The 19,955-nt window shown below is 53.6% G+C and overlaps 1 protein-coding gene across 5 annotated transcripts in view; it reads right to left on the reverse strand.

Moving 5' to 3' along the window:
* Positions 1-3,196: 3,196 nt before the first annotated feature.
* Positions 3,197-19,955, reverse strand: part of CUNH16orf96 (chromosome unknown C16orf96 homolog) — a 43,935-nt gene continuing 27,176 nt past the window's right edge. For 2 of the 5 annotated variants that reach the window (XM_017886416.1, XM_017886415.1), the window contains 8 exons: positions 16,883-16,957; positions 15,376-15,540; positions 11,774-11,892; positions 11,190-11,252; positions 10,236-10,328; positions 9,074-9,233; positions 8,782-8,881; positions 3,275-3,536 (listed from right to left, as the gene is read on the reverse strand). In XM_017886416.1, coding sequence (XP_017741905.1) covers positions 3,319-3,536; positions 8,782-8,881; positions 9,074-9,233; positions 10,236-10,328; positions 11,190-11,252; positions 11,774-11,892; positions 15,376-15,540; positions 16,883-16,957 — 993 coding nt within the window. In that variant the 3' untranslated portion in view covers positions 3,275-3,318. Of the gene's footprint in view, positions 3,537-4,266; positions 4,351-8,781; positions 8,882-9,073; positions 9,234-10,235; positions 10,329-11,189; positions 11,253-11,773; positions 11,893-15,375; positions 15,541-16,882; positions 16,958-19,955 lie in introns of all 5 variants that reach the window. The other 3 variants (XM_017886417.1, XM_017886419.1, XM_017886418.1) reach the window with 3 other exon arrangements.

Raw genomic sequence — 19,955 nt, forward strand, 5'->3', positions numbered from 1 at the left:
CTGGGCTGGGCTGGGCTGGGCTGAACTGGGCTGGGCTGAACTGGGCTGGGCTGGGCTGGGCTGGGCCTGGCAGTGTGAGGTGGTCACCACACAGCATCTCCTCTATTCCAGCAGCACCTCAAGGTGGGACCCTCCTTCCCCTTCCTGTCCACCGCATTCACAGAGCCCCGTGTCCCTCCCTCCCCAGTCTCCCCTCCCCACATGACCAATTCATCTGTCTTCTTTTTTTTTTTTTTTTTGAGACGGAGTCTCGCTCTTGTCGCCCAGGCTGGAGTGCAATGGCGCGATCTCAGCTCACTGCAACCTCCACTTCCTGGGTTCAAGAGATTCTCCTGCCTCAACCTCCCTAGTAGCTGGGATTACAGGTGTGTGCCCCCACGTCCAGCTAATTTTTTGTATTTTTAGTAGAGATGGGGTTTCAGCATATTGGCCCAGACTAGTCTCGAACTCCTGACCTCAGGTGATCTGCCCACCTCGGCCTCCCAAAGTGCTGGGATTACAGGCAGGCGCCACCACGCCCAGCCATGTTGTTGTTTTTTCTGAGACAGGCTCTCTGTCACCCAGGCTGGAGTGCAGTGGTGCAATCATAGCTCACTGAACCTTGACCTCCTGGGCTCAAGTGATCCTCCTGCCTCAGCTTCCCCAGTAGCTGGGGCCACACACATGCTCTACCACGCAGGGCTATTTATTTTTTTGTAGAGACTGGGTCTCACTGTTGCCCTGGCAGTCTGGAACTCCTGGATTCAAGCAGTCCTCCAGTCTCTGCCTCCAGAAGTGCTGGGATTACAGGTGTGAGCCACTATGCCCAACCAAGCCACAACTGCGGCCCAGGGAGCAGCGCAACTCCCCCGCTCCCGGCTTCCAAGGCTGCAGGCCCTACCCCTCTGCACTAGTGTGGGCTGGGGAGATTCTGCCTGCGGCTCCCACCTGGGACCAGGCCAAGGCCAGCCTGCCCCACACCCTCCCTCGGGCACTGCCTTCTTCTGGGACTGCTCCCCATGGGCCTGCTGTGGGGCCGGGGTCCCCACCTTCCCAAGCCCCCAGGCGGCCTGTGAGGATGCAGAGGAGATGCCCCTAGGCCTCGATCCTCACCTGCTGGGCTGCAGAAACCCACTCCAGCCCTGGCTTGTACACCCAAGGGGCTGGGACGGTGCTCTGGAGGGGTCCAGTGGGGACAGGCAGTGAGGGGCACTACAGAGAGTGGGGTCCAGCTTTGCAGGACCAGGGGATGCCCTGGATGCCATGGGTCAAGATGGCCTGGCCTGGTGTCCCCTGGGAGCCCTCCCCTCCCAGCCCAGCAGAGCGGGTGCCACGCCTCCCTGCAGTGGGAGGGGTGGAAGTCACAGGACCCAGTTGGTTCAGCCTCCTGGTGGGGGCCAGCAAGTTGGGCCTCTTGTTCTGTGACCCTGGGTGCCTTCTCTCCTGCCCACTGGCTGAGCCTCGGGTGGTGGCCAAAGGAGGGACCAGCAAGTCCCACTTCTCTAAACAGAAGGTACCCCGCCAGTCCCCTCATCCGCGATCAGAAAAGTGGAAGATTTTGTTCTGGGCAGAAATGGCCTAAAATACTCATCTGTGGTATTGGAGTCGGGTGGCGGCCAGGGCTGCACCAGAAAGCATCCCCAGGGCAGCTTGGATAGGTGTCACCCGGGTCAGGAGGGGCTTGGCCTCATTTGAACACAGTCTTTGGAGAAAGAAAAGAGCAGCCAGGGTGGTTGCAGGTCGCAGTGAGCTGGGCCAGGGACCATGAGGACAATAGGAACAGAGTAGGTGTGCAGTGTCCCCAGAAGCTGATGGCCACCGGGGCCGGGGAGAGCCTGGAGCCCCAAGTCCCCTCCTAGGCAGCCAAGGGGAGTGAATGGGGAGCCCCCTCCACCTCCCACCTGGCAGCTCCCCAACAGCCCCTCAACTCCCCAGTGCCACCCCAGGATCGAGTGGACACTGGAGACCATGGCGGGGGGTCAGGCTTCACCCCTGCACAGGGACATTATTTTAGTCTCTGAAATAGGACTGGACTGTCAATAGAACAGGAGAGAGCAAAACAGGACAACGCTAGGGGCGAGAAAGGGAAGAGGGAGCAGGATTGAAAGGGAGGAAGTTGAATGGAGAGACAGGCAAACTGTCAGAAGGGGAAGAAATAAGGCCAGAAGCATCGTGGGGAGGCGAGCCTGGGGGGAGCCCTCTGCTCTGCGTGCCAAGGCCAATCCCTGAATTGCCGCAGCGAGACGGTGTGACCTCACAGTTGGCTCTTTTTCCACCAAACGCATTGGTGGTGAGCAGGGGAACCAGAAAGACTTGAAACAGGCAAGTGGCACCTAGCCCTGGATGGGACGGCCATCCCAGAATATCCCACAGGCGCCGCACCAGCCTCCTCATGGATCAGCCAAGAGGCAAATGTAAACAATCAGATTTTGTTTTAAAAAAATTAATAACCAGTTACTGGTAGAAATAACATGAAATAAAAAGGATGCACACAGCCCAGTCTGGTTCCCGTGGGGAAATGGGTCTTGAAATAATGGCCCCCAAATGAAATGCACAGTGGCAAGAGCTGTAATTGGAAGTGATTCTAATGAAATCATTTCAGCAAATAAAAAGGAAAAGCGTTTTGTTTTGTTTTGTTTGGTTTTTTGAGACAGAGTTGTACTCTTTGTTGCCCAGGCTGGAGTGTAGTGGCGCTATCTTGGCTCACCGCAACCTCCACCTCCCGGATTCAAGCGATTCTCCTGTCTCAGCCCCCCAAGTGGCTGAAATTACAGGTGCCCACCACCACGCCCAGCTAATTTTTGTATTTTTAGTAGAGATGGGGTTTCACTATGTTGGTCAGGCTGGTCTCGAACTCCTGACCTCAGGGGATCCGCCCACCTCGGTCTCCCAAAGTGTTGGGATTACAGGTGTGAGCCACCGCGCCCGGCTGGAAAAGTGTTTTTAAAACCACTTGGTGTTGCATTGAAAATGGATCAAGGAATTAAATTGGCTTGTTGGAAAGTTCACTCTAGAAAGCTGTGTTTATATGACAATGTAGAATGAGAACGTGCACTATGCTGTTTGTATTTATATGCACAAGATAAAACAGCCACTGGGTCAACATGGGGGTCCCCTACACAGACCCCTCCCCTCTATCCAGGGCCCCAGCACCCTTTCTGGGTCAGGCTCAGGGCCCTGGGTCTCAGCTGGGGATGTGGAGGGGACCTGGTGCAGGGGGGAGGGCACATGGGTCTCAGCCTCGGACGTGGAGGGGACTTGGTGGGGGTGGGGGGGCTCATGGGTCTCAGCCTCAGATGTGGAGGGGACTTGGTGGTGGGGGGCGCAGCAGGGTGGGGCTCACGGGTTGGCGCGCTCCTCTGGGGGCTTCCTGCTGACTCGGGACTCAATGTGTGGAGCTCTTGAGAGCCTGGTGGACCCTGGGGCCTGCTGGGGGTCCCTCAGGGGTGGAATCAGCGGTGGCAGCAGCGGCAGAGGTGGCAGGGAAGGTGGCCGAGCTGGCATCGTCGGGTGAGGGCCTGAGGCAGCTGAGTGGGCACTGTTGCTGGGGCACAGGGCTGGGAGGAGCAGAAGAAACCCCAGATGTGTGCCAAGAACCTTCCTGGGAGACACTAGCCTGATAGGGCCATCCCCACTAGGGAGAAGAGAAGCCCAGGACTAGAAGCACTGTACGGGGCATGGCTGGCTGGGTGCCATACCTCGCCTGGGCCCTGGGCACCCTAAATGTCTTGGGTGGGTGACCCAATATAAATGAGACCAGAAATATTTGCTTAAGGGGAGCAGAGCCCCCAGGAGAGAACATGGAGCTTGGAGTCCACGGATCTGGGCTCAGCTTCCAGCTCACTAGCTCTGTGACCTTGGGCCACAGCTCAGGTGACCGAGCCTCTGCTCCCTCCTCTGGGAAATGGGCAAACAGTGCCTACCTCACAGCAGTTGGGATGAGGTTCAGATGAGGTAAGGGAGAAACTGCCTTGTAAACTGTAAAGTACCCTCAGATGCCTGCTACATGGTGATTTGAACCAGAGGAGCTCAGTTCCTTCCAACCTCAGCTCCCTTGTCCCCACCCCTGCAGCTGGGTGGATGCTAGGGACAGATGCCTGGCCTAGGCCCCAGGGATGGCACCGGGTCCAGAGAGCATCTCTGAAGCACCATGGGCAGGCAAAGCATGCAGGAGGTGGAGGAGGTGGACAGGAGAGCCCAGGCGGGATGTGGGGGATGGGATGAGACGAGGAGGGACCGGAGACTCTTCCAGAATCACAGCTGGGCTGGCGGGGGGGAGCCAGGTACTCACGGGGCAGATGGCGCCCAACAGGGCACTGGAGTGCACACGGTCATACAGGCTTTGTGATGGGGGACATGGGGCCTTCACAGCTTAGCAGAAAAGAAAAGACAGGTTTGGGTGGCATCCACCCCTGGGCCTGTGTCAGGCCGATCCCAGCACCGGCCAGGCTTCTCCCTCTGGTGGGACCAGCCCCATTTCCCAAACCTCCTGGTCCATTCCTTTATGAGACAATGTTCCTCCCTCCTTGCCTTCTTTTTTTTTCTTTTCTTTTTTCTTGAGGCAGTGTCTTGCCCTGTCACCCAGGCTGGAGCTTACGCAGCCTTGAACTCCTGGGCTCAAGCAATCCTCCCTACCTCAGCCTCCCGAGGAGCTGGGACTACAGGTGTGCGCCACCACTCCTGGTTAATTTTTTAAATGTTTCTTAGGGAGGAGGTCTCACTGTGTTGCCCAGGCTAGTCTGAACTCCTGGGCTCAAGCTATCCTCCCACCCTGACCTCCCTAAGTGCTGAAATTACAGGCGTGAACCATTGCGCCCAGCCTTCCTTGCCTTCTTGAGTTGAGAGTGTCTCAAGGCTAAGATAGAAAAGAAGCCTCTTTGAAAGAAACTCAAGACCAGGGAGGAGTGCAGCGTGACTCCAGCACAGTAAGACACAGGTGAAATGTGGGCAGGGCTATTTACGGTTTAACTGTCCCGCTGGGGCCAGAGCACGCAAATGCCCCACCCGCATCTTCCTGTTCTTCATCTTTTTTTTTTTCATTATTCAAAGTAAAATCCACATGAAGTAAAATTAACCAGTTTAAATGCACAATTCAGAGGCATTTAGGACACACACAGCGTTGCACACCACCACTGTGACCTTGTTCTGAAAGATTTCCATCACCCCAAAAGGGGCCCTGTCCCCGTTAAGCAGTCACTCTCCCTTTAAACCCCAGCCCCTGGAAATCACCAATTTTCCTTCTGTCTATAGATTGTTCTATTCTGGACATTTCTTTTCTTTTTTCTTTCTTTTTTGTTTGAGACCAAGTCTCATTCTTTTGCCCAGGCTGCAGTGCAGTGGCACAATCATGGCTCACTGCAGCCGGAACCTCCTGGGCTCAAGTGATCCTCCAGCCTCAGTCCCCCAAGTAGCTGGGACTACAGGGTGCCTCACCACGCCCCGCTAATTTTTGTATTTTTTGTAAAGGCGGGGTTTCACCATGTTGCCCAGGTTGGTCTCAAACTTCTGCGCTCAAGTGATCCTCCGGCTTCAGCTTCCCAAAGTGCTGGGATTACAGGTGTGAGCCACTGTACCTGGCTTTGAGTGTTTTGAGTTAGAAAGTTCTTTTGGGGAAATAAATGAGTGACAACAACAAACTGATCAAGATCTGGCCACAGATAGGTTTCCAACTGATTTCTAATACAGAACGTCCCTGATTTACGATGGTTTCACTTACCACTTTTCAGCTTTAAGATGGTATAAATCCATCACAATTTCAATACAATATATAGTAGTCAATAAGTTACATGAGGCCCGGCGCAGTGGTTCACACCTGTAATCCCAGGACTTCGGGAGGCCGAGACAGGTGGGTCACTTGAGGCCAGACGTTTGAGACCAGCCTGGCCAACATGGCAAAAACCTGTCTCTACTAAAAATACAAAAAGTATCCAAGTGTGGTGGCACACGCCTGTAGTTCCACCCATTTGGGAGGCTGAAGTGGGAGGATTTCTTCAGCCCCGGAGGTTGAGATGGCAGTGAACTGAGACCGCCCCACTGCACTCCAGCCTTGGCAACAAGAGTGAAACTCCGCCTCAAAAAAACAAAGACAAAGCGGTTGACGCCATCATGATTCAAGTCCTGGCTTGCGGTGTGGGTCTTGGGAATGAATAAGCCAAGGGGGAAAGCCCCTCCCTCTAGGGTGACAGTCCTTGGGGAGGTCAGTGGATGAGTGGGGACAGGACTGGGTGCATCAGATGTGGACTCCATCTGCCCTGGCCCTCCAGCAAGCAGCCCTCAGCTGGTCATTTGTGAAACTCCTTGGCAGGTTGTTGGAAGGTGAAGGAGGTGGGGCAGGGCCTGGCATGAAGTCGCGGTTCATTAAATATTAAATATTAGCCACTGTTGTGATCCTGCCTGGTGATCCCTGACGCCCAGCCTGAGCCCTCCCAGCAGATACCAGGCAGGGGCAGGGGCTGGAACGGCCAGTCCTCTCCAAGACGAGCCACATCCCACCAGGGAGAATGCAGGGTTTGAGATGGTGTCCGGCCCGCTTGGAAACAGGGTGTGTTGAATGATGCTCCCCAAAAAGAGACATCTCCTAGAAGCTGTGAATGTGACCTTATTTGGAGAAAGGATCTTTGCAGGTAAAATTAGGTTAAGGATCTTGAGATGAGATCATCCTGGGTTAGGTCGGGCACAAATCCAAAGACAAATGTCCTTGTGGGGGACAGAGGAGAGGGCACACAGAAGAGAAGCCCACATGGGGACAGAGTGCCAGCGGCCCCAGAAGCTGAAGAGGCAGGGAAGGAGTGCAGCCCTGCTGACCCCTTGATTTAGGATTTCCAGCCTCCAGGACAGCGGGAGGATCAACTCTGGCTGTATTTTGTTGTTGTTGTTGTTGTTTGGCTTTGTTCTATTCTTTTTTTTTTTTTTAACAGGGTCTGGCTGTGTTGCCCAGGCTGGAGTACAGTGGTGAGATCATGGCTCACTGCAGCCTCAAATTCCTGAGCTCAAGCGATCCTCCTACTTCAGCCTCCTGAGAAGCTGGGACTACAGACACACACCACCATGCCCAGCTAATTTGCTGTTGCCCAGGCTGGAACTTCAGCTGTTATTGTCTTTTTTTTTTTTTTTTTTTGAGACGGAGTCTCACTCTGTCGCCCAGGCTGGAGTGCAGTGGCGTGATCTCGGCTCACTACAACCTCCGCTTCCCGGGTTCGTGACATTCTCCTGCCTCAGCCTCCCCAGTAGCTGGGACTACAGGTGCCTGCCACCAAGCCTGGCTAATTTTTTTTGTATTTTTAGTAGAGACGGGGTTTCACCGTGTTAGCCAGGATGGTCTCGATCTCCTGACCTCATGATCTGCCTCCCTCGGCCTCCAAAGTGCTGGGATTACAGGCGTGAGCCACCGCGCCCGGTCAATGGGATGGCGTGCTGCATGGGTTGGGAATGAAGGAAACTTCAGCTGTTTTAAGCCATCCTGCTTGTGGTAATTTGTCTTGGCAGCCCCAGAAGACAAATGCAGGGTGCCTCCTTCTTTGCCCAGCACGCTGATGAAACAGTCCCCCTTTCCATTCTTCCATGTCTGGTGTTTAGTCTTCGAGTCAGTAAAGGCACAGCGGTGGCGAGAAAGAATTTCTGCTGGAGGACCAGGCACAGATGCTCATGCCTGTAATCCTTGCACTCTGGGAGGTTGAGGCAGGTGGATCACTTGAGGCCAAACATGGTGAAACCCCGTCTCTACTAAAAATGCAAAAATTTAGTTGGGTGTGGTGGCGCGCACCTGTAGTCCCAGTTACTCAGGAGGCTGAGGCAGGAGAATCGCTTGAATCCAGGAGGTGGAGGTTGCAGTCAACTGAGATCGCACCACTGCACTCCAGCCTGGGCGACAGAGCGAGACTCTGCCTCAAAACGAACAAACAAACAAACAACAAAAAACCCCAGAATTTCTGCGGGTGGAGTTCAGGCCTCAGCCATCTTGTGGCTCCAGGACCACTCCTTATGGGGTGGTGTGTGGCTCCCACCCAGGGGCAAAATTTAGAACTCATCATCCCCAAGGGGGAAGAGCCTTCGAGGGTTGTGCAGAGAAGGCTCCTCTTTTTATCCTTTGAACCCAGTGATGGACTCCAGAGTCTTGGGGTCCCAGCAGGAGCCGGCCAGAGCCAGGCCTCAGCACTGCAGCAACCACATCGACTGATTCCAGATGTGCACACGTCTGGGTTTCCCAATGACCCAACCCTTACCTGTGATATTAACACACAGCCTCTGGGGTCCGGCCCAAGTCTCCTCCTTGTCACCCCACTGCCCCACCCCAGTCTCCGCCCTCCAGGGAGACTTGGCGTCCTGAGCGCCTGCCTGTGCCTGGCTTCCACCCACCACAGGGCCTTTGCACACACCGTTCCTGCCACACGACCACTCTCCTCTAACCCGACCCCTTCATCCAGCTAAGTCTTAGTCCCTCTTAAAGGGCTTCAGGGCAGCTGTCCAGTCCCCGCTCCGTGGACTAGCATCCCTTGGCACCCACCTAGCACCCTTCCTAGCCCATGGTTCTTCGTCACAGGCCATTGTCCTGTGGCCACAGCCCTCCCTCTGGTCAGCTGTTGATCTCAGCAGCGGCAGATCCTCGCTCTTGCAGTCTCCCTCCCCCATTGCAAAGACCTAGTCTCCTGGGGGCCTGCTGTGACCTAATTTTTGTGACTGATTATGTGAGGACTCCCCGGTCAGGGATAGTGCTGGGTCTGGGCCCCACCTGCACCCTCTCACCCTGCCCAGCAGAACCAGGGCCCCAGGCAAGGGTGCCCTAGGGAGCACGATGCCCCTCACCTGCCAGCTCCTTTGCGACGGCCGAGGGCTGAGCCCCCCTCTGGCTGTTCATGCGGCCTTTGTACAGGATCCCATCCACGCCCAGGATGTCCACCTCAGCCTGTTGGATGGCCCAGGTCCCGGGTTAGGGAGCCCCCGACCCAGCCTCCCCCGAACTTTGGTGCACACAGAAGCCCAGAAGACAGAGTGCAGCCTCTGCTGGGGTCGCCCACCGCTCGAGGCCTGGTCCCACACTTGGGGCTGGGGTGCACTGACGTCCACCCTCCGGGAAGGAGGCCCCGGCCAGACTCACGCTGTCATAGTCGATCATGTGGGGATCCCCATAGGGATAGAGCGTCGACAGGTTGCAGGACTTGCACTTGAGGCTGGCAGCGTTTTGGGGGCCGTCACCCCAGTCCTGCTGATAATCCTCCTGGATACTGAGGTCCTGGCGCTGCAGCCGCTGCTGTTCCCTGTGGCAGGGCAGTGGGTCAGCAGCGACCTGGAGACCCTGCACCCCAGAGCCCAGGATGGGCCCAAGGGCCTGGTCAGCATCGAGGGAAGACCAGCATTTCTTTCAGTTTGTGTTTAGCTGGCACAGCCAGGCAGGCATGGGGCCAGGATGGATACAGATGCACACAGTAGGGCAGAGGAATCAAACTGAGACCTGCAGTTCCCCAGACCCAGCCATTTCCCTTTGGACCCCTGGCCCGAAGAGCGTGTCCTTGTAATCTCTTGATCTCAAGGAGCCAGGGAGGGAGGGTGACAGAGTCAGCGCAGGCCCCCATGTCCCTCCCCTTCCCATGGCTGTGGTGACTATTCACCAGTTCTTCCCCCACCTGGCCAGATGTCCCCACAGCAGGGTTGGAGGCTGGGGAGATCCATAGAGCCGTGGGATGTCAGGAGGTTGAGGGGTGGGGCTGGGACCTAGGGAGCCAGCTGGGTGCAGTGGAAACCTGAGGGTTTGGACATCAGCCCTGCCACTTGCTAGCAGTGACCCTGGGCAGGTCATTGCAGTTCTCTGAGCCTCGGTTTCTTCAACTGTGACATGGGATGGCACCAGGATACATCTTAGAGGGCAGCTGTGGGGACTCAACAAGGTGCTCTTCGCATAGTGCCTGCCGGGCACAGCAGCGGCCCCCTGAGGGTGCCCCATCATCACCGATTTCCTCCGGCAAGAGACAGGGACATGGGCATAGGAACCCTAGCTCACAGGAGGTTGTGAGATTTAAATAAGAAACCCTCTAACAGTTCTTGGCCCACAATAGATGCGCAGTAAATATGTCAGTTCCTCCATCCGCCATCATCTCGTGGGCCTGTCTGCCACCCCAGCCACCTCTCAGAGTGCCTGTCTTGCGAAGGGCTGGCCATGTCCAGGACAATCTCAGGTCCCTGGGCCTGGAGGATGTGTCTCTGCAGGAACAGGGTTCCCAGGCCCCAGAGAGGCCTCCATGCGGGGCGCCCACCCTGCTCACCTCATCTGTTGCCGCTGCAAGTACTCGTAGCTGTTGGCGCTGGCTGGCCGCAGCCGGGACAGCAGGTGGGCTTTGCGGATGGTGACCAGATGTCTGTTGGAGGACAAGGGTGCAGCAGGGGCTGTGGGAGGCGTGCCAGGCCAGCAGAGGGCTCAGCTCCCACCCTTCCAGGAAGCCTTCCCAGTAGGAGGAAGGAGGTGCAGGCTCAGGTCGCCACCCTCGAATGCCAGAAGCGTCCACAGCATAGAAGTAGAAGAGGCCCCCCGAGAGGCATCTCAGGAGCTCTGATCATCACAGTAAGACACAAAAAACAATTGTTCTCTTTCCAAAAGTAAAAACCAGGCTAGGCGCGGTGGCATACACCTATAATGCCAGCACTTTGGGAGGCTGGGGTGGGCAGATCACTCAAGGTCAGGAGTTTGAGAGCAGCCTTGGCAACATGGCATTTTTTTTTTTTTTTTTGATATGAGGTCTCACTGTCACCCAGGCTGGATAGCAGTGGCACAATCCTAGCTCACTACAGCCTCAAACTCCCGGGTTCAAGCCATCCTCACGTCTCAGCCTCCCCAGTAGCTGGGACTAAAGGCAGGCACCATCACACAAGGCCACATATTTGTATATTTTTGATGGCTGTAGAACAGGGTATGTGGACATGTGTATCTTGAAGGCTGGGGAACACTGTATATAAATGTGGATACACATGGCACATACAGAAGAGTGTAAATGGATGTGTACGGACTTGATGGTGCAGAACAGTGTATGTGGATGTGTAGACACCTGGTGCATACAGAATGGTGCATGTGGACATGTATGGACTCGATGGCTAGAGAAGGCTGTATATGGATGTGTAGACACACACCGCGCATGGAACAGTGCACATGGAGGGGCACGGAGAAAACATCCACGGGCCCCACAAGCCCTTAGGGCCAGGGCACCCTGGGCGGCAGTACTCACGGGCCAGTCAACATCTCCACGGGCCGGTCACAAGAGATGCACTTCACGTGCTCGAACAGCTTCCTGAAAGGCACACGGTCCTCAGCCGCTGCCCCTGCTGGGCCCAGGCCATGTGCAGGAGGCTGCAGCCAGCCCAGGCCCCAGGGCTGAACCCCTCCCACGAGTGCCCGGCCCAGCTCAGCCCCACAGGTCCTGCAGTCTCCGACCACCCTTGTGGTTTCTCTGCCGCCCCAAACACAACGGATGGCCTTTAAAGCTGTGTGAGGGGTGGTCTGAGGACAGGAGCCCCATAAATATTGGGTCCCTCTGCCTGGGGCACTGTCTGGGTGGGCGTCAGTGGTCCTGGATCTGCCCAGGTCCCCTTCCCTCTCTGAGCCTTGGTTTCCCCATTGGCGGGAATAGGGCTGGATCACCTCTGCCAGCTCAGGCCAAAGCTTCCCTCCTCCTCGGTGCTGTCAGCCATAGCCAAGCCCCTGTCCCCCCATCCACAGGTCTGGAATCTTTCCTCCCAGAGCTTCCAGGGTGTGTCCCCCACAGCCTGGGCAGCAGGATTCCTACCAGGAGGGGCTCGGGCGGGCACTCACCTTCTAAAGCCGGCAGCACTGTCAGGATCCAATCTTAAGCCCTCCATCAGCAGCTTCCGGACTATTTTCCAGACCTCTTCCATTTCTTTCTTCAATGGATCCAGATCACTGTGGACTAGCTGCCAACAGCCAAGGGGAAGAAAAGAAAGAACAGTCAATGAGTTCACACCTTGCCTCCTTCCAGAAGAGGGGTTGCAGCAACCTGGGAAGTTACAGGGTATAACAAAATTCAACTAAAATAGTGAGAGAGTCCAGGAAAGGGAAAATGACACAGCTTCGATGAGGCTCAACCCCTACTAGATGCTATTGGTAGAGGGGAGCTGCAAGGTGAGCTTCCTAGCAGCCAAAGCAAAAAACACCATCAGCTACTGTCTCCAAAAGACCAAATCAAACCAAGCTCAACTGCAGGCTGGGAGGTCTGAGAAATCTTTCTCGCAGTGATTCCACTGCACCTGACATTCACACACTCAACACGTTTATTGAGGGTCTGTATGTAAAGTGGGCAGGTTTATGGCATTTAGAATATTTACAGAGTTGTGCGACTATCATAATCGTATTTATTTATTTTTAATTTTATTTATTTATTTTTGAGATGGAATCCCTCTCTATTACCCAGGCTGGAGTGCAGTGGTGCCATCTCTGCTCACTGCAACCTCTGCCTCAGCCTCCCAAGTAGCTGGGACTACAGGCACATGCCACTATGCCTGGCTTTTTTTTTTTTTTTGAGATGGAGTCTCACTCTGTTGCCCAGGCTGGAGTGCAGTGGCACGATCTTGGTTCACTGCTAGCTCCACCTCCCAGGTTCATGCCATTCTCCTGCCTCAGCCTCCCAAGTAGCTGGGACTACAGGCACCCGCCACCATGCCCAGCTAATTTTTTTGTATTTTTTAGGAGACACAGGGTTTCACCATGTTAGCCAGGCTGATCTTGAACTCCTGACCTCAGGTGATCCGCCCACTTCAGCCTCTCAAAGTGCTGGGATTACAGATGTGAGACACCACGCCCAGCCTAATTTTGTATTTTAGTAGAGACGGGGTTTCACCATATTGGCGAGGCTGGTCTCGAACTCCTGACTTCGTGATCTGCCCGCCTCAGCCTCCCAAAGTGCTGGGATTACAGGTGTGAGCCNACCATGTTAGCCAGGCTGATCTTGAACTCCTGACCTCAGGTGATCCGCCCACTTCAGCCTCTCAAAGTGCTGGGATTACAGATGTGAGACACCACGCCCAGCCTAATTTTGTATTTTAGTAGAGACGGGGTTTCACCATATTGGCGAGGCTGGTCTCGAACTCCTGACTTCGTGATCTGCCCGCCTCAGCCTCCCAAAGTGCTGGGATTACAGGTGTGAGCCACTGCACCCGGCCTTATTTATTTACTTTTATTTTATTTATTTATTTTTGAGATGGAGTTTCACTCCTGTTGCCCAGGCTGGAGTGCAATGGTGCGATCTCAGCTCACTGCAACCTCCACCTCCTGGGTTCAAGTGATTATCCTGCCTCAGTCTCCCGAGTAGCTGGGATTACAGGCATCCACTACCATATCCAGCTAATTTGTATTTTTAGTAGACATGGTGTTTCACTATGTTGGTCAGCCCGGTCTCAAACTCCTGATCTCAAGTGATCCACCCACCTATGCCTCTCAAAGTGTTGGGATTACAGGCATAAGCCACTGTGCCTGGCCAAAAATCATTTTTTAAAGCAGATATACAGTCTTGCTATGTTGCCAGCACTGGTCTGGAACCCCTGGACTCAAGTGATCCTCCCATCTCAACCTCCCAAAGTGTTGGGATTACAGGTGTGAGCCACTGTGCCACCTGATGGAGTATTTTTTTTTTGAGACGGAGTCTCACTCTGTTGCCTACGCTGGAGTGCAGTGGTGCAATCTCGGCTCACTACAAGCTCTGCCTCCAGGGTTCACTCCATTCTCCTGCCCCAGCCTCCTGAGTAGCTGGGACGACAGGTACCCGCCACCATGCCTGGCTAATTTTTGTTGTATTTTGTTAGCCAGGATGGTCTCAATCTTCTGACCTCGTGATCCACCCGTCTCAGCCTCCCAAAGTGCTGGGATTACAGGCGTTGAGCCACTGTGCCTAGCGGCTGGAGTATTTTTTTTTTTTTTTTAGTTACAGAAATGGTGACATTTTCCTAATAAATATTTGAGTGTGATAACATTTTATTCTATAACCATAATACTATTATGTTTAATACAATTAGCAACAATTCCTGACTTGGATGTCATCTCCAGCCCATTTGTAGACTTGGTTCAATTAAACCAGGAAACAAGTACAATCTCTTCATGTGTTGCTTTTGGTTGTTTTGAGCCCCCACCTTTTTTTCTGAGATAGGGTCTCACTCTGAGTGCCTGCCAGGATGCTCCTGTTGCCCAGGCTGGAGTGCAGTGGCACGATTTTGGTTCACTGCCGTCTCAACCTCCCAGGCTCAGGTATTCTCTCACCTCAGCCTCCTGAGTAGTTGGAACTGCAGGTGTCTGCCACCACACCTGGCTTTTTGTTTTTTTGGCGGGGAGGACAGAGTTTCACTATGTTGCCCAGGCTGGTCTTGAACTCCTGGGCTCAAGCGATCTGCCTGCTTTGGCCTCCCAAAGTACTGGGATTATAGGCGTGAGCCACCACACCTGGCTGCAGTGTCTTTTATGATGGAAGGAAGTCACCCTCCATCATCTCTCTAATATCCTGTTGGTTACACAAGCTGGGAGGGGGCTACACAACCGTGTGAATACCAAGAGGCATGGCTGGCAACCATCCTGGAGGCTAACTATGCCTCTCTGCTGGGTAAGCGCAGGGATGTGGGGTGGAGGAGGGGAGTCTCTGAGGGTCCATGACAGTCATTCATTTATTTATTCATCATTTACTGACTGCCAGTGATGTGCCAGACCCCAGGGAAATGTCTAGAGGAGTCAAAGCCCCTTCCTCAATTAGTATAGTGTCATAGACCGGACAGTTGGTCCAACAAGAGTGCTACATGGTTCTTGCAACTGAGGTGGCTGGGCTGACCCAAAGAGGTTAAATTAGGTTTAGAATCAGGCAGCTCTGGGTTTGAGTCCCAGCTCCACCATGAGCAGCAGCGTTTCCTGAGGGAAGTATAATAACCTCTGAGGCTCAGTGTTCTCCTCTGTGAAATGGGGATCAATTCATGTATTGATTATGTATGGAGAAGGTGCCCAGAGTAAGGCCCTGTATACACATACACACACACACACACACATACACAAATACATTGCAGGTTCTTCCTTCCTCTCTTGGATCATTTGCTCTGGGGGATGTCAGCTGCCATGTCATGAGGCCACTCAAGTGGCCCTAAGGCGGAGTCCATGGGATGAGGAACTGAAGAGTGTTACCAACAGCCACGTGAGGGAATTTCCTTTGAATTGGCTCATCCAGCCTCATTCGAGCCTTCAGATGAGACCAGCCCTGGATGACATCTTGACTGCAATTTCATGGGAGACCCTGAGCCACCCAGCTAACCTGCTGGGTCACTCCCAAATTCTTGCTCCTCCTAAACTGAGAACGTTTGTTGTTTGCAGTTGCTAAGTGTTGGTTAATTTGTTAGGAAGAAAGTGAAAATCAACACAGGGGCACTCACCTTCATGTTAACATCCTTGCTGAGCTCCTCCACAGCCTTCTTCCAGTTGTCCTCGTGGATCGTGACCTTGAAGAGCATGCCCTGAATCATCTCATTCATCCCCAAGGCCACGGTCTCCAGGTCAGCTCGGCTTGCCTTGCCTGCCAGGGCGCTCCTGTCGGCTTTCTAGGGAGACAGGGAGCTCAGGGAGGTGAGGCTGCTGGGATGGAGGAAGGCAAAGCTGGGAGACATCACACCCCTTGGGTCTGGTGCTTCTAGTTTGGGACTCTGGACTTTTAGCCTTGGCTTAAATGCAACCCTGGGGTCTATGTGGATTCAAACATGATCTTGGGATCAAAGCCAAGGTTTTCCTATAACAGGGAAGTTGATGTATGATTTTATTATTATTATTATTATTATTATTATTGTTTTTCAGACAGGATCTTGCTCGAGGTTGCCCAGGCTGGAGTGCAGTGGCACAATCATAGCTCATTGCAGCCTCCACCTCCTGGGCTCAAGGGATCCTTCCACCTCAGCCTCCCGAGTGGCTGGGACTATAGGTATGTTCCACCATGCCTGGCTAATTTTTAAATTTTTTTTGTAGAGTTGTGATCTTGCTATGTTTCCTAGGCTGTTCTCAAACTCCTGGCCTCAAGTGATCCTATCATCTCAGCCTCCCAAAGTGCTGGTATTACAGGAATGAGCCACCCTGTGCACAGCTGATGTATGATTTTCAAGTTCACATAGAAGTGTTAATAATCCTCAATTGCTGAAAATGGAGTTGATGTGACACTTCTTTTCCTTTCTTTTTTTTTTTTTTTTGAGACGGAGTCTCGCTCTGTCGCCCAGGCTGGAGTGCAGTGGCCGGATCTCAGCTCACTGCAAGCTCCACCTCCCGGGTTCACGCCATTCTCCTGCCTCAGCCTCCCGTAGCTGGGACTACAGGTGCCCGCCACCTCGCCCAGCTAGTTTTTTGTATTTTTTTAGTAGAGACGGGGGTTCACCGTGTTAGCCAGGATGGTCTCGATCTCCTGACCTCGTGATCCGCCCGTCTCGGCCTCCCAAAGTGCTGGGATTACAGGCTTCAGCCCCGTGCCCGGCTTTTTTTTTTTTTTTTTAAGACTGAGTTTTTGCTCTTATCACCCAGGCTGGAGTGCAAAGGCACAATCTCGGTTCACTGCAACCTCTGCCTCCCAGGTTCAAGCGATTCTGCTGCCTCAGCCTCCCAAGTAGCTGGGATTACAGTTACCTGCCACCATGCCTGGCTAATTTTTTGTATTTTTAGTAGAGATGGAGCTTCATCATGGCCAGGCTGGTCTCGAACTCCTGACCTCAGGTGATCCACCCGCCTTGGCCTCCCAAATTGCTGGGATTACAGGCATGAGCCACCACTCCCAGCTGACTCTTGTTTTCAATATGAACAAAGAGGGAGGGAAATTCTGGAAGGCTGTCTGGCGGGCTTTGCCTGGATGGCTCCGTTTCCCTGGGTAGGGGAGTAGGCAAGGCAGAGGAACCTCTGCTCACTTACTTCTCTCAACTCCTCCTCCATCGTGCTCTTATTCACCTTGTTCATTTCCAGTCTTTTGATTTGAGCCTGGAGAGTCTAAGAACAGAAGCACAGGCATGTCTGCCATCCTGGAGAGCCTTGAGGATAAAATACCAACCTCCCACCTCTACCACTGCCATGTGCTGGGGAGGGACAGCGGGCCGTACGGACAGCAGGCAGGTGGGCGTGGGCGTTAGAAGATGCAGGCTCAAGGGCTCCAGGTGCCCAGATGAGAAGGGAAGGAACATGGGACTTGGGACAAGCTGTCCCCTCAGAGCTGGTGTCATAGGAGCTTTCCTCCACGGGGAGTTAGACCCAAACCAATGTGGACGATTTTACTTCCTGGATGTTTAAGGCATGTTCATCACTTCTGATCTGTCCTGGGGTCCCAGCAGGAATTCCAGTCTACCATCAACTTATCATAGCCACATACACTGTGCCCAAGTGTTAGGGGAAAACCTCACGTCCCATCCTCACAATTCCACAAAGAACCAACTGCCCCCATGAATTCCACCCTCTCTCCAATTACTAGATCCTCCTTGTAATAGGAGCAGCAGCTGCTCCCCAGAGGGTTGGGCCACGGTTCCTGCAAAGCTGCAAACAGGCTTCTACTTCTCTCTTCCTGTCGGGTCTCCCTCTCACGCCTACGAACGGAACTCTGGACTTTCAGCTGGAACCCAGCTGCTCAGAATCAAGACTCCATTTCACAGCCTCCATTATGGCTTAGTGTGGCCACTGGGGTGTCAACAGAAGTGAATGGGTATCTTTAACTTTTTTTTTTTTTTTTTTTTTACAGAATCTGCTCTGTCGCCCAGGCTGGAGTGCAGTGGCACCATCTCGGCTCACTGCAACCTCCGCCTCCAGGGTTCAAGAGATCCTCCCACCTGGCCCGGTGCGGTGGCTCACGCCTGTAATCCCAGCACTTTGGGAGGCTGAGGTGGGTGGATCACGAGGTCAGGAGATCAAGACCACCCTGGCTAACACGGTGAAACCCTGTCTCTACTAAAAAAGACAATACAAAAAATTAGCCGGGCATGGTGGCAGGCGCCTGTAGTCCCAGCTACTTGGGAGGCTGAGGCAGGAGAATGGCATGAACCAGGGAGGCGGAGCTTGCAGTGAGCCGAGATCGCACCACTGCACTCCAGCCTGGGCGACACAGTGAGACTCTGTCTCAAAAAAAAAAAAAAAAAAAAAAAAAGAACAAAAAAAGAGATTATCCCACCTCAGCCTCCTGAGTAGTTGGAGTCACTGGCACCCAACACCATGCCTGGCTAATTTTTGTATTTTTAGTAGAGACGGGGTCCACCACGTTGGCCAGGCTGGTCTCGAACTCCTGACCTCAAATGATTTGCCTGCCTCAGCCTCCCAAACTGCTGGGATTACAGGTGTGAGCCACCGTGCCTGGCTCCAATATGTAGTTTTCTGTCATTCCCCCTCTCTCTATTATCCTGAGTCTCCTGTGTCCATTTTCCCGCTCTGTATGTCTTTGCATACCCATGGCTTAGCTCACTTACAAGTGAGAACGTGCAGTCTTTGCTTTCCACTCCTGAGTTGCTTCACTTAGAATAATGGCCCCAGCCTCCATCCAAGTTGCTCCAAAGCCAAGGGACACCTTGAGCCACCAAGGTGAGGTGGCGAGGAGAGGCGAGGAGGCTCCTCTAGAGCCTTCAGGTGGAACACAGTCTATGACACCTTGATTTCAGAATTCCCGCCTCCAGAACCCCTGACAGTGATTGGCTGCAGCAACCGCAGGGAACTGATCCAACCAGCAGGTGGCAGAATCAGGATTCAAACCCAGGAAATGTCTATTCCCAAGCCTGGGCTCTGAACCACACGCACACCAGGCCACCTCGCAGCCCAGCAGGCTTGGGCTAGTTTCTCTGCTGGAGTCTCTTGTTTCCTCCTCTTTATTTATTTTTTAATTTTTATTTTTTGAGGCAGGCTCTTGCTCTGTCACTCAGGCTGGAGTAAAGTGGCATGATCACAGCTCACCGCAGTCTCAACCTCCCAGGCTCAAGCAAGCCTCCTGCCTCAGCTTCCGGAGGAGCTGGGACTGCAGGTGACACCACCCACCTGGCTTTTTTTTTTTTTTTTTTGCAGAGACAGGGGTCTGTCTCACCATGTTGCCTCAGGCTGGTCTGGAACTCCTAGGCTCAAAGGATCCTCCCACCTCAGCCTCCCAAAGTGCTGAGATTACAGAAGACAACAAACCTGGCCTTATTTATGCTTTTTATTTCTATTTTTTGATACAGGGTCTCCAACTGTCACCTAGGCTGGAATGCAGTGGTGTGAGCTCGGCTCACTGAAACTTCCACCTCCCAAGCTCCAGTGATCCTTCCACCTCAGCCTCCCTGGTAGCTGGGAATACAGGTGCAGGCCACCATGCCAGGCTATATTCATGTTTTATAATCTTGTTATTTTGGCTGGGCGCGGTGGCTAATGCCTGTAATCCCAGCACTTTGGGAGGCTGAGGTGGGCGGATCACTTGAGGTCAGGAGTTCGAGACCAACCTGGCCATCATGGTGAAACCCCATTTCTACTAAAAATATGCAAACTTGGCAGGGCATGGTGGCTCACGCCTGTATTCCCAGCACTTTGGGAGGCCGAGGCGGGCAAATCACCTGAGGTCAGGAGTTCGAGACCAGCCTGGCCAACATGATGAAACCCCGTCTCTACTCAAAATAAAAAATTAGACAAGTGTGGTGGCACATGCCTGTCATCCCAGCTACTTGGGAGGCTGAGGCAGGAGAATCGCTTTAACCCGGGAGGCGGAGGTTGCAGTGAGCTGAGATGGCATCATTGCACTCCAGCCTGGGCAACAGAGTGAAACTCCATCTCAAACAAAAACAAAAATAAACAAACAAAAAACCCACAAAAATTAACTAGGCATGGTGGCGCACGCATGTAGTCCCAGCTGCTCAGGAGGCTGAGGCAGAAGAATCACTTGAACCCAGGAAGTGGAGGTTACAGTGAGCCGAGATTGCGCCACTGCACTCCAGCCTGGGCAACAGAGCGAGACTGCATCTCAAAAAAAAAAAAAAAAAAAAAAAAAAAA

This window comes from Rhinopithecus bieti, unplaced genomic scaffold, assembly GCF_001698545.2.
Source record: "Rhinopithecus bieti isolate Rb0 unplaced genomic scaffold, ASM169854v2 scaffold_13704, whole genome shotgun sequence".
NCBI classification, from domain to species: Eukaryota; Metazoa; Chordata; class Mammalia; order Primates; family Cercopithecidae; genus Rhinopithecus; species Rhinopithecus bieti.